The sequence below is a fragment of the Muntiacus reevesi genome, chromosome 1 (genome assembly GCF_963930625.1).
Source record: "Muntiacus reevesi chromosome 1, mMunRee1.1, whole genome shotgun sequence".
NCBI lineage: Eukaryota > Metazoa > Chordata > Mammalia > Artiodactyla > Cervidae > Muntiacus > Muntiacus reevesi.
In genome coordinates this window covers 51,478,608-51,493,294 of record NC_089249.1, presented here as the reverse complement: position 1 = coordinate 51,493,294, position 14,687 = coordinate 51,478,608, and the positions used below count along the sequence as shown (strand labels likewise).

The 14,687-nt window shown below is 40.5% G+C and overlaps 1 protein-coding gene across 5 annotated transcripts in view; it reads right to left on the bottom strand.

Annotated features, from left to right (window-relative positions):
- The window catches only part of ERC1 (ELKS/RAB6-interacting/CAST family member 1), a 274,453-nt gene that overhangs the window by 183,646 nt on the left and 76,120 nt on the right, over window positions 1-14,687 (bottom strand). For 3 of the 5 annotated variants that reach the window (XM_065943059.1, XM_065943065.1, XM_065943074.1), the window contains exons 5-7: window positions 12,449-12,604; window positions 11,135-11,227; window positions 7,081-7,248 (exon numbers count right to left, since the gene is read on the bottom strand). In XM_065943059.1, coding sequence (XP_065799131.1) covers window positions 7,081-7,248; window positions 11,135-11,227; window positions 12,449-12,604 — 417 coding nt within the window. The remainder of the gene's footprint in view (window positions 1-7,080; window positions 7,249-11,134; window positions 11,228-12,448; window positions 12,605-14,687) is intronic. The other 2 variants (XM_065943083.1, XM_065943090.1) reach the window with 2 other exon arrangements.

Below are 14,687 nucleotides of genomic sequence, written 5' to 3'. Positions count from 1 at the left end.
TATCAGATACTACAATCTACCTGCAGCTGACAATGTTATCACACACTTAGAGATCTCTGAGGCAAAGCAACTCTACTACCAGTTCCTCAGACTAGACAGCCAAAGTTTGCTGTCCAGGTACCAAAACATCCGCAAATAATAGTATTATAACTATAATGTCAATAATATATCAAAACTATAGCATATCAAAAGGATATGGAGGGAGGTTCAAGAGGGAGGGGACACATGTTTACCTATGGCTGATTCACGTTGACATATGGCAGAAACCAACACCACACTGTAAAGCAATTATCCTCCAATTATAAATAAATTAAACAAATAACCAGTATTAGCAAAAAAAAAAAAAAAACACAAAGAAAATAAGACAGAGAGACCATAAATAAGGCTGAACGTCCAAGAATTGATGTTTTCCAATTGTGGTGCTACAGAAGACTCTTGAGAGTCCCTTGGACAGCAAGGAGATCAAACCAGTCAATCCTAAGGGAAATCAACCCTGAATACTCAATGGAAGGACTGATGCTGAAGCTGAAGCTCCAATAATTTGGCCACCTGATATGAACAGCCAACTCACTGGAAAAGACCCTGATGCTGGAAAAGACCCTGGGCAAGGCTAAAGGCAAAAGGAGAAGAGGGTGGCAGAGGATGAGATGGCTGGATGACACCACCGATTCAATGGATATGAACTTGGGTGAACTCCGGGAGATAGTGAGGGGCAGGGAGGCCTGGTGTGCTGCAGCTCATGGGGTGACTAAGAGTCGGACATGATTTAGCAACTGAACAACAAAGCAAAAAAAAATCTAACATTATATAAAAATATGGTATCTTGAGTATCAATACTGTGTGTGCAATACTGTATGTGTGTAGTGGCATTTACTGCACAATAGATACTGAGGAAATTTTCCTAGGAAACTAGTCTCATTTGACACTGCTATAGATAAGCCATCATGCACTTACAAATTATCTTAAATTATGCTAGAGAGGAAAAAGGTATAAACGAAAAGATTTCACTCTGCTAATCTCTATTTCTCTCAACCACTTCAATGCCGGAAAAGATGGGGAGCCATCTTTTCAGGGCTCATTTATTAATTCTTAACCACAAGTTCCACTGTCCCCTCAATAAACACTCCTTCATCTGTAACTTTCCTCTGGTTTAATAAATGACACATGGCAAGCTTTCTAATATTCTGCAAAGATTTCACCTAAGAACTTTCAAAGTCTGAAAATCTTATTTCTGAAACTCAGCTCTTTCCCTTCTTCTATGCCTGCTGAGCCTACTCTTTGTTCACAGCATAACCCCTGACCCACCACCCTTTTTGCTATCCACCTCCATTGTGGTTTTATTTCTCTCCCAGCCTGAGCAATCATTTCAAATACAACTTCACATCATTTTGTTTTGTTTTGTTTTTTGCAGTCATGTTGATTGCACAAATCTTTACTTCTAAATTAACCAGTTTTCTTCATTCTACCCTCACACTTCTGAACCTTCTTGCATGTGGTCATGTATGTGCTTGTCAACCACATATAGAGTATTATCGAAAGCCCTCAGAATTCTGAGGACAGTAACTGTGAGACCTCAGAGTGCTGCTTCTTTGCGAAAAGCACCTAGATGCCCTGCTGCGCTTTTGCATCAGATTCCTGACTCCGCTAAGTGACCTGGTGGTGGGCCTGTGCTAACCACTCACTAAAGCCTGCGTGCTGTTCTGAGGGAATGTCAGGTATGAGACCCACAGGAACTGGTGACTGAAAAAGGTAATGAGTGAAAACTCTTGTTATAGACACATAAACTTTTGGTGTTACTGCAGTGGGAAATGCTGGTTTTGATATTCAAAATATTTTATATCTCAAAGATTAGGCACAAACTACCCGCACCCACATATACCCTAATCGCTAAATGATCTTTTCAAGTCAAGTCACCTGTGTACACTTTTTCTTGGTCTGCTTTTTTGTGCAATGCAGAATTTAAATGTGCTGGTCGAGAGATCTAAGATTAAAAATAACCACAAAAACCACCTTGCTACTACTAGATTAATCGCTCTGAATTCTACACTGATCTTTTGGTTTGAACCAAATTTATAGTGTAATTTTGCATGAGGTCCGTATTTCACAAACCACATACACACACAAAAAGAGCATATTCAGGGAAACCCCTCAGAGATTAGCAGGATACACAGTCATCACCCTAACACCATTCTTGGCAGGGGGAATAATGCCTTGTTTATTCATGTCCGCTGGGCTGGAGGAACAGCATCTATCCAGCTTGCCAAGCATCAAGGTCTGTGGCAAGCAGGTTATGCCAACTTCAACAAAAGTAGGAGGCTTTTCCTCTTCAGGGCTTTCTCTACCAATGGACATGAAAAGAAAAACGGCTAGCCTGTTGTTCTCGTCTTTTACTTCTGATCACAAAACTATTAATAATCTCAACTCCCTTCCCACCAAAAAAAAAACAATAATAATAAACGCAACCCATCTTAGCCTTCTTCTGTTTTGTTTTTTTTTTTCTTCTTCTGTTTTATATCAATAAATAGATCTACCTAAGAGCACAGTAGTATTTGGAAACAATGGTGTATTTCCTATAATTCCTCTCTTGGAGTTACAGGACTCACTCTGGTTCCAACTCTCTGACCATGCCTTTTCAATGTTCTTCACTGGTGAGTGATAAGTCACTTCAGTCATGTCTGACTCTTTGCAACCCCATGGACTGTAATCCACCAGGCTCCTCTGCCCATGGGATTCTCCAGGCAGAGTACTGAAGTGGGTTGCCATGCCCTTCTCCAGGGGGTCTTCCCAACCCAGGGACTGAACCCAGGTCTCTTACGTTAACCCAGGTCCTACATTAATAGGTGAGTTCTTTAACCACTAGCGCCACCTGGGAAGCCTGTCCTTCACTGGACCCTCTGTCATTTCCCTCTATGTCTCACTCCCTTCAACTTCCTCTAGAGAAATCACTTCATTCCTAAGGCTTTAGCCACCACCCCCATAACAACAGCACCCATATATTTATTCCTGGTCCCAACCAGTTTTAAAAACCTGAGATTCTAACAAAAGTTTCTGCTTAAATCAGATATTCCACTGAATATTCCGCTTAGAATGAGTTTTTGTTTTTTTTTAAGAATCTTTGCTTTTAAAGGACCTTTAAAAGTGGTCAAACATTAATGCAGATTAAATCTGAGTTATGTCTATTATGTTATTTTCTGCATTTTTCCTGTATTTGACAGTATTTTGCAAGGTTTTTAAAAGTTAAAGAAACTACTATACAGTGTACTAACGCATATATATGGAATTTAGAAAGATGGTAACGATAACCCTATATGCAGAACAGAAAAAGAGACACAGACGTACAGAACAGAATTTTGGACTCTGTGGGAGAAGGCAAGGGTGGGATGTTTTGAGAGAACAGCATTGAAACATGTATATTATCTAGGGTGAAACAGATCAGCAGCCCAGGTGGGATGCATGAGACAAGTGCTCAGGCCTGGTGCACTGGGAAGACCCAGAGGGATGGGATGGGGAGGGAGGTGGGAGGGGGGATCAGGATGGGGAACACATGTAAATCCATGGCTGATTCATGTCAATGTATGACAAAAACCACTACAGTATTGTGAAGTAATTAGCCTCCAACTAATAAAAATAAATGAAAAAAAAAATTAAATAAACTACTCCTAACTTTAAGAATGCAAAAAAAGCAAAGCCCACACTAAGTGACCTGCCCAAGGTCATAGCATAACCTCCTGACACCACATCTCCCACTGTCTCCACCTAGAAAGAAGGATGAACGAAGGGCACTGGGCCAGGAGAACACCATACACAAGCAGACCTTTTAAAAAGTCTATTTTAACAAACTCAGCGAGTTCGTTTGACACCTCATCCCAATGAAAAGCTGAAGAGCTCAGAAAAACTTCAATAAGACCACAGGCAGAGATGTGTCATTCCACAGTTTATTTGTACAAGGGTAGGAGGGGGTTGCAAATGTATAGTCTAAAAAAAAACCAATGGCAATACTTTAACCCAGTGATATTTAATATTAGCCTCCAAATTCAGATAAGAGCATCATAATTAAAAAACTATTCTAGCCACATTAAATGTCTATATCAACCTTAAGAAGCTGGCATTATTATTAATTTCATGGACCGATGAAAAAATGGAAGAGGAAAGAGGTAAAATAACTCATCCTAGGCCACATAACTAATAAATGCAGGACACTGTGTTTCAAGCCAAGGTTTGACCTCAAAGCCCAGGCTTTTGACCACAATGCTACTAAATCCAGACCAGCTCTGTGGAGGTTAACAGATCAACAGAGGTGTTCACAAAACAGGAACAATTCCACGGATATTATTAATACACACTGCTCCCAAAGACCTCAATCCTGGCTTAATTTAGTGACTTGAGAGCCAGATGAAAGTCCAGGATAGCTTCAGAGAGGAAGATGAGATCAATTAAGAGCAAGAGAAATATTAGTAATTACAGAAATAGATGAGAACTTTTCAAGAGTTGGTTCAAACTGACTTTTAGGGGATCCAACAGGAGAAAGCTATTGTCAAGTGTCATCAAAGTAATTTACGAAAAAAAGTAAATACTAATAAACAGGCATATAACATTCATAAAATCACCCCAATTCAAAAGGAAGCTAGCTTTCCTACTGTTATTGTTCAGAATGAGACACTTATATTCGAGCAGTTATCCTGATAACCTGTGGGGGTAAATTGCTGAAACTCAGTTATTCCCACAATGGCTAAAAGCAAATATAAAAACCATTCAAGAATGACCACAAATACAGTCTTTGTTCTCCACGGTACAAGAAGCCAATCACAAGCCCATCTGTGTGAGACCTCGTTAATGAGAACATTATTTGAGAGGGGTACAAAGAGAAGGATGAATTGCCAAGGGGAAGAAGTCGTCTATTAGACTGTGACAAGCTTTTAAGTGTTTGCATCATCACTAACCAACTGCCTGGGACTCTGGTTCACGCACCTGCCACCTCCATCCAAAGCCATCACAGCAGCAAGCCTAGAAGCAGGCTCACTTCTAAAGCGAGAGCGCCCTCTTCTGACTCTTTTGTAGAACTGCATGCAACCAGGTACTGATGTGAAAAACTCTTTAATAAAGCTCTAAGTTAATACATTTACAGGTTACATTTTCCAGGTAGTTCTGCATCTGCAATTCTGTGAGTAAACCTTAATTTTGCTTGATAAAATAGTAAACAGCAGAACTTCCACATAAAATTTATGCCAATGAAAAGTGACCACATTCTCTCACTGTTTTAGCAGTTTACATACACGAGCTGACAGTATCCTAAGAACTATGATGATGCCGACAGCTGACGTACAAAGACTTTACTATGTGACAGGCACCAGGTGTGGATAAACTGGCTTAATGCTAACAACCTAACGAGGCCGGCACTCCTCTTCACCTTAGAGATGTGAAACGAGGCACAATGAACTTCAGCAACAGGTCAGAGTCTGCACCTGCTGGCCAGTGGTCAAACTCGGTAACGCTGACGCCAGAGCTGTATTCATACCCAAAATGTGCTTCTGAGGTAGGAAGCTGATGCCATAATTAAACGAAACATGATCAAAATAGAAAAGGCATAAGTAAGCCATAAGGAAAATTATAAACACACCATCTAAATCGCTCATTTTCAACAAAATCTCACAGTATAAAAATAATATGTGAAATATTTTGGTCATTTTTCTCTTCCTCCTCACTTGAAGATACTGAACTTCTGGGTCTGTGATGTTTTTCTGCATTCTTTTTACTATGTGTTCCTTTTTCTCATTAAACTATACCTCTGTCGATTATCCAGTTCTTTAAAAGAAAACCTTAATCCACACTACTGCTTTTTCTTCTGTAAAGCACAACTGTAAGAAGATCAAACCTGTCAATCCTAAAGGAAATCAGTCCTGAATATTCCTTGGAAGGACTGATGCTGAAGCTGAAACTCCAATACTTTGGCCACCTGATGTGAAGAACTGACTCATTGGACAAGACCCTGATGCTGGGAAAGATTGAGGGCAGCAGGAGAAAGGGACATCAGAGGATAAGATGGTTGGATGGCATCACTGACTCAATGGACATGAGTTTGAGCGAGCTCCAGGAGTTGGTGATGGACAGGGAAGCCTGGAGTGCTACAGTCCATGGGGTGGCAAAGAGTCGGACATGACTGAGTGACTGGACTGAACTGAAAGCAGAACTGCTTACCTACTCCTACCTAAATTCTCTACATCATTGAGCTCTTTAGAAAATATTTTCCTTTAGACAGTAAATCCAAACAGATCATTGCAAATATGACAGATTCTCATCTTTATGAAATTATTCAGTATGTTCTTAGCTAAATCTAGGCTGAGAGCCTAGATCATCTTCTAAGATTTCTAAAAACGCTAACCCTATTTTCAAACAGGACGTGAAGGCACGTATCTAACAATCTGCAGTTCAAAACAAGATGAATCTTGAACATTTCTGTATTCTGCAGTTTGCATACTTAAAGCTATTCATAGTACCAAAAATTAAGGACACTTAATCATCCAACACAGGCTGCCCAAGCTCATGGTCATTAACGACTGCAAGATTTACCATGGGTGAGAACAAATGCTGTTACAACTATCTTTTCATTTCTTAATGTTAGTTTAAAGTATACTTGCATGTGTGCATGCTTAGTCAGGTCTGATTGTTTCTGACCCCATGGACTATAGCCCGCCAGGCTCCTCTCTGTCCTTGGAATTCTCCAGGCAAGAATATTAGAGTGTGCTGCTATTCCCTTATCCAGGGAAGCTTCCCAACCCAAGGATCAAACCTGCGTCTCCTGTTTCCAGCACTGGCAAGCAGGTTCTTTACCAGAGTCTCCTGGGAAGTCCTAAAGTATACTTATCAGAAATATATGTAAACTGCACTGGTTTTTAATTTCTTAGATCCAAGAATGACAGAAACAAGATGACTATAGTTTAGTACAATAACTGATCACACTGCTATAGAATCCCTCCTAACAGCATCCATGGCTCCCATATCTCAACACAACAAAAAGCGCACAGTAGCACAAGCGCCAAGGTGCCCAGGAACGGTGACCTGCGGGGCCCAGCACGCCTTCACCTCGGTCTGCAGGATGGCAGCCCTCTGCTCCTTGGCCGTCAGGGACTCCTTTAGCACTTCGATGTGCTGCTTGCTGTCTGAGAACTGGTTGGTGAGGGTTTCCAGCTTTGTCTGCAGGGCTAGTAGTTCCGTGTCCTTTCTGGACAGCTCCTGCTTCACCTGACCAATCTAGAGAAGAAAAATAAAACAGTGTAAGGAAAAAAGGAATAAAACCAAGAACCTCTGGATCTGGATCTCGGACAGATCCAGGTCAAAATATGCAGCATTAATTTTAGGACAGGGCACAAATCATCTTTTTGCATCATCTAAACTTAGATGGCCACCCCCCCACCGCCAAAAAAATCAAAGCTTACTCAACTAATAGGAAAATTCCCAGCTTTCATTTATTGTCTCCTAAACTTTTGAAATCCTTTAGAAAAGGAATGGATGATGAAAAATCCCAATTCACTTAGATGATGATGAGATAACAGTAAGCATCTGATCATGACTAAACCAGTTTTCATTTTATTAAGTCATAATAAACTTAAAATTGTAAATAAAGCAGGATTAGTATAGATGTAATACAGAGAGAAAAAAGAAACTTCCTAGCACTGCTATTTAAACTCAAAAGCTGCTACTGCAGTTCTTTTATCTTTTCATTTTGAAATGAAAGTTTACATGAAGTCTCTGTCTCAAAAAGCCACTTTTAGTGTTATAAGGCATTATAAACATGCTTTAAAAAAAATCATATCATTTTGAGGAGTTAGGGATACTCATCTAAAAAAAAAGACTCCACCTACAAAGTTGTATCACCTACAACATGTCATATCAACTAAATGGATAAAAGTATATAACCTAAATAAAGAATGCATAAAATCATTCTGTAAGAGTCTATATGTGTAATTTGACGTTGAATTACTCTGACAGAGTAATCCATAAATCAACAGGTGCCACTCACCCCCTCCTGCAAATTTTTCTCATCTTGACATGTTTATTGCTTAGTTGCTAATTTCTGTCCAACTCCTTGCGACCCCATGGACTGTAGCCTGCCAGGCTCCTCTGTTCATGAGATTCTCCAAGCAAGAATACTGGAGTGTGGGTTGCCATTTCCTCCTCTAGGGGATCTTCCTGACCCAGGGATCAAACCTGTGTCTACAGCACTGGCAGGCAGGTTCCTTAATACCGAGCCACCAGGAAAGTCCAAAGATTTGATTAACTGACAGAATGGTGAACAATTTTGCTTTTTTTTTTTTTTTTTGGCTTTGCTGCATGGCACGTGGGATCTCAACTCCCTGACCAGATATTGAACCTGTGCTCCGTCCACTGGAAGTCAGAGTCTAACCACTGAACCACCAGAGAAGTCCCACCTTGACCTAGAAAACATTTCAATTCAAACATCTCCTTTACATTCTACTGTGTTTCTAAGAATTTTTAGTCTTTTATTCTAAATGAAAGCCAACCTAACAGTAATGACATCTGCTTTTACATTACGTCTACTGTCTGGCAAGGCATTCATGCACTAAAATACAGACTAAATTACTGGAAGTATAAACTTGGTAAGAAGTCAGTAACCACAGTATCACTGAGGAAACAAAAAATACTTTTTTTAAAAGTTGAATGTATCTAAACTATTTTGGTTGCAATAATATTAGGCACTAGGACTAAAGCCGGAGAAGGCAATGGCACCCCACTCCAGCACTCTTGCCTGGAAAATTCCATGGACAGAGGAGCCTGGTAGGCTGCAGTCCATCGGGTTACTACAAGTCGGACACGACTGAGCAACTTCACTTTCACTTTTACACATTGGAGAAGGAAATGGCAACCCACTCCAGTGTTCTTGCCTCGAGAATCCCAGGGATGGGGGAGCCTGGTGGGCTGCCGTCTATGGGGTCGCACAGAGTCGGACATGACTGAAGCGACTTAACAGCAGCAGCAGCAGCAGGGCCAAAGCATTTGAGAACAACTGCCCATGAGAAAGTATGAAATAAATTTTACTGTAATTAAAACTGGACTTTTTTAAGGGGCACTAAAAATAAATTTCTGATTTGCTCTTCTGTTTCAGCAGGAAGTCAAGCATTTTCCTCATATGCATGAAATCTCTATTTATAAATCTAATTATTCATTCATTCAACAAGTATTCCTGTGAGCTCACTGAATGCAAAGTACTGGCTGATACTATTGACATCAGAGAAAGATAACAGCAGCTGTCTCCACCCTGGAATACAGAAAGGTGCCCAGGAGTCACCACGTACTGGTGGTGTGGCATCTTTCACAACATCCCTTTACTGACAAAAAAACACACACTGTGTTATCCCATCCCTAACAAACAGAAGGCATGAAAAACGTACTTGTTGTATGAATGAATATACAGAAGGAATGCTCCCACCTCATCAGCTAAAGAACCTATGGCTTAATTCCAATACAAAAAAAAAAAAAAATGGTAACAACACAAAAAGAACCCATGGCTTACAGATTACTCAAATTTCCAGCTACCTCTGACCATGTGATCAAAAATAAACATAAAATTTCAGTTTCCTCCTCATCTGCATTATTAAATAATCCTCAAATAATGCTATACTGACCATCAAGACTGAGAAAGAGAAGAAAATATTCTGAACAGAGGAGTTTGGAAGCACAAAATTTCCCTTGAAGTGAAGAGCATACAACGTTATGTGGCAACCTGGATGGGAGGAGGATCTGGGGGAGAAAGGATAATGACACCTATGACTGCGCCCCTCGCTGTTTACCTGAAACTATCGCAACAGTGTTCATCGGCTATACATCAAGATAAGATAAGAAGTTAAAAAAAAAGTTAAGAGTACAAGGCTTTGCAGTCAATCCCAAGTAGGGATAAATGTGTCCTCTAGAATAATTTCCTCTCTAAGCCTTGGTTTCCTCATCAGTAAGACAGGGAGAAACCAAATCTGTGCCACTGTACTGTGTACAGATTAAACAAACAAGAAAAAAATGTATGGAATGTTTAGCCTTTTGTTTGACACAAAAAGATATTAATAATAATAGCTGAGGGAAAAAAAAGTTATAGACCAACTTTTCCTCTGGACAATTCATGGTTACCACAAACCAAATTGGACCCTTTTAGACAAAATATCTCACTTTTCTGTCTACACTATAAAGGGGTCAATAAATAGCAAACACACCAAATTAGTACAAGTGTTTTGTTTTTGTTCTTTTAAATGCTGCATTCCAGTCTTATCCCACCGTTATTTTCAGATGTGTTTTTCCCCTGACACTTGTGAGATAAACGTGTGCCCGACGAACTCAGGGCAGTGGCGTGCAGGCCCTGCTGGCACAGGTCCTGGCACCAGAGGGCTGGCGTAAAAATCAAACTGCCTCTTATAGCTGAGCCTCCGGAGCAGCCCTGTGTGCCCTCGGCTTCTTCATCTATAGAGTGGGTTGATAATGTATCTACCTATACCTAACTTAGCAGGTTACAAAATGCTTATAATAAGTACTTGAGTGCTAGCCATTTTTTAATAATCATTTTATCACAGTTTGAAGTGGAATTCCAACTTCTCTAGACAGGAGATGGAACTAGATTTGGAGACTAATTTACTAGATAATTATAAATTAAGCTAACTACTTCCTAACATCTGTTCCACAGAAAAGTATAATGTGTTGCAAAAATCACCTATCAGGGACTTAGGAGGTGATGTCTACCTAGGCGGGTAAAGCACTTCACTCAAGAAGTGAGATTCAAACAAACCCTGGGTCATGGACCTAGAACATCTGCACGTTCTTTGTACCTAAGAAGAGAAAGAGACCATCCACAAACATCAAGTGTCTGATGACAGGAAAGAAGCCGAGGGAAAAAAAAAAAACAAGCTTTGAAGCGCCATCCACGCAGTGACAGAGCAACGATGGAGAACCAAGGACAGGCCCTCCGGAGCGCGCAGGGCTGACTGCACACAGCGGGAGAAGAGGAGTCGGTTAAGAGCAGAGCGGGCTGGTTAGTGCAGCGCCGGGCAGAAACGCCGACCGCAGAGGGAGAGGGGGGCACCCAGAGCCGGCCGCGGGTCCCGCCGCGGGACCACGGCACGCAGAGGGTAAATCTTACGGCAAAGACCTCAGCCTGCAGACCAGCCGCTCTCTTTTTCAGCTCCTCCCCTTGGGCCTCTTTGGAACTTAGCTCCTCCTTCAGTTGCTCTACCTGTCACGACAGTGTTATTCCTTTTCACTCAGGTGTCGACCTGGGTCGTCGTCTTCCCTGCTTTTGAGCCAGAGCAGGAACTGGAAACAATAACTCATAGAACACAATCAGACTGGGTCCCCCAATTCCCTCTTCAGGGGGCCCCTGGATGGGTTTGCTCTTTTCACAGGGCATTTTCCAGGGCCTGGAATGTGCTAACCGGCAAATGGGAAGCAGAGATGACATTTTATTTTGTTCTCAAGTGAGAGGGACAAATCGAGCTAACAGAAAGTTGGATGTGTGGATTTTTCAGTTCTGGAAGTTATATGAAACTGGCTGTGGTCACACGTAACAGATTCTGAAGATAACAGAGGAATATTCTGCTGACTTATATGCAGGTATGGGGATCACAGCAAGAAGCCAGAAACTGTACAATTAAAGGAACAGTTTCCACTTCTGAGAAATTGGGGAACTGACACAATTGGCATATTGGGGGGGGTGTTGGGGGGGGGATACTTATTTTCTAGCTAGTATTTTATAATTGAAATTATGATCTTTAATTAAAATACCACAAACCTGATAAACTGATAACGATAATAAACTAAACCCTCCAACTTGCCTAAAATAGTTGAGAAAATCAAACTAAGTGCCTTTGGATCTAAGAAAGGAATACTGTGATGGAGGTTATAACGCAGACTGATGTGTCTCAGCCTTCTTTACTGTACATATAGCCAAGTGCACGTGGCAAACAATAAACCTGATATACACGGCTCTTCCCCAAGGAGGACCGCAAAGGACTTTCCTTTAAGGAACTGTGTTTGAAGGGAAGGTGCAATTTTATTTAACATTTCAGGGGGGAAAAAAGAGGTGTGGGTTCAGCCTTTTGGTGTTCTGACTTTTAAACTGTTTCACAAGAGAATGTGACGTTTCATACAAGGAGAAAAACTCATCTGGATGTAATTCTGCTTGCCTCAGAAGTACTGACAGACATGAAGAGCTAAATCATGATAATACACACCTAGCCTCACACAAGTAATTTTAAGTGAAATCTGAAATATCCATCCAACATCAGTAATTCTGATGTTAATACTGGGAAAGTTTTATCTGAAAGAATTATGTTTCAAGTATTCTTCCCTGAAGCCTGATAAAGCAGCGTGAGGTCCATCATCACTAAAGAGGCAGGAATACACATCAGTTTTTCAACCCCCTCCCCTTTAAAAATCAGGTATCTCATACCATTACCTTGTTTTTCATAAATTTAGAATGGCTCCGGTAGACCTCCATTTGCTTCATCTCCTCCTCTCGCTCTTCAGTACTCAAAGCCCCGTTGGATTTCAGCATCTGGATCTCCTCTTCCAAGTCTCGGAGCCCACGCTCCATAGAGGAGATTTTTGAATCCTGAGAGCAACACAAGATTGAGACATTAAAGTCTTCGTGAAAAATCAGCAAGGCTGAACAAGCCGGCCTTTACAGTGTGAAATTTAATAAAGATCAACACATATGTAGAAAAACTACAAGAGGTGCCCTGCTTCTGAAATATATCCTTCCTGACCATAGTATGTTTTTCCTTTAATTCTTTACTCTGTGCCCTTCTGATTAAAGCTAACAGTATTAATGAAAGAAGCAAAAGCAATGGACAACTAGTTCAAGTTTCTGAGCACTTTATGGCCAACAAACTTCTGGTGAAAACATCTGTAATATTAACAGGAAAACCTTCCCAGGTTATAATACTTTATCATTTTACTTGGCAACCTTAAAAGGTTTATTTCTGCCCCCAATGGAGTAGGGAGAAGAGTAAGAAGGTTTTGAAGACTTACAGTAACATGTCCAACTATCTACAATCACAAAGACCTGATATTATCCCACTGCAGAAAAGCAAAGGGATGAATCGTTGATTACATCAAAAGTTGCGGTTTACCCTACAGTGGTCCTGCCTTATCCACAGTTTTATTTTCTGTGGTTTGGCGTTCCATGGTTTCAGTTACCCGAGATCAACTGTGGTCTGAAAATATCAAATGGAAAATTCCAGAAAGAAACGATTCATCAGTTTTAAACTGCATACTGCTGTTCGGATCAACGTGACGAAGTCTCACACCTCTGTCGCCCCAGGACGTGAGTCATCTCTTCATCCACTGTATCCCTGCCCACTGGTCACCGAGTGGGAGTCTTGGTCCTCAGACGGACTGTCCGGGCACCACAGTGCTTGTGTTCAAGTGACCCACAGCACAAGCGTAGTGATGCCGGCAGCTCAGACTAGCGAAAGGGAAGCCATAAGATGCTTCTTTTAACTGGAAAAATGGAAGTTCTCAATAAGGAAAAAAAATCATATGCTGAGGTTGCTAAGATCTATAGTACAAATGAATCTTCCATCAGTGAAACTGTGATGAAGGAAAAATAAATTCGTGCCAGCTTTGCTGTTGCACCTCAAACTGCCAAAGTTAAGGGTACTGTGCATGATAAGCACTTAGTTCAGATGGAGACAGCATCAGAGCTGTACAGTAAGATACCAAGAGAGCATGAGACTACTCACCTTTTCATAAAGTATACTGTTGTAACTGTTCTATTTTATTAATGATTGTTAATCCCTTACACTGTGCCTAGTTTATAAAATGTATCCAAGGAATGTACAGGGAAAAATACAGAATATACAGGGTGTGATATTACACTGTCTGGCTTCAGGTCACAGGGGGTCTTGGATCATACCCCCCATAGACAACGGGGAGTGCTACTATGTTAGTAATCTTACTTATTCTCTATACTTTACCATGAGTTTGAAATATTTCATAGTCATTTTTAAAAAGAAACATCACTGTTGTAAATCATCCTCACCACAAATATCCACCTCCCAGTACAATACCTTCTATACCATTTTCTTGGTTTTGTCTGTCACAGTACCTAGCTTATCCCCAGATTACTTTAGATGTCATAAGTTACGGAAAAACTCCAACAAAGAACAGATATTTTTACATCGATAGTTGCATATGCTTATTCACCTATGAAATAAAAACCTTAAAGAGTATTAAATTCAGTAGAACTTTATTTTATCTGGAAATTCAGAGAAACCACTCCTTTAAGAAGAAATTTTGAGACTGACTTGTTTTTTCACTTTACCTCCAGGCTGTCGTGACTGACTTTTCTTGCCCTCTAAAAGCATGCAGATAAGAGTTAAAAAACTTATCATTAGACAGTTGTAACTAGCTATTTTTAGGTTCAGGGGAGAGGTAAGGGCTGAATTCCTCCAACTTGCATTGAATGACCTTTAAAAATAATGCAACAAACATTTTCTCTTACAAAACTATTCAAATGAAACTTCTACTTGGTTCAAATTAAACATTGTATTAATACAATCAGAGACATTCTAAACCTGAACTAGGATTTTTTTTTAATATTTGCCTGACATATGGAACACTGCCATTACTTTTTTGGATTCTATTTATATTTGGCTGTGCTGGGTCTCCACTGCCGCTCGGGCTTTCCTCCA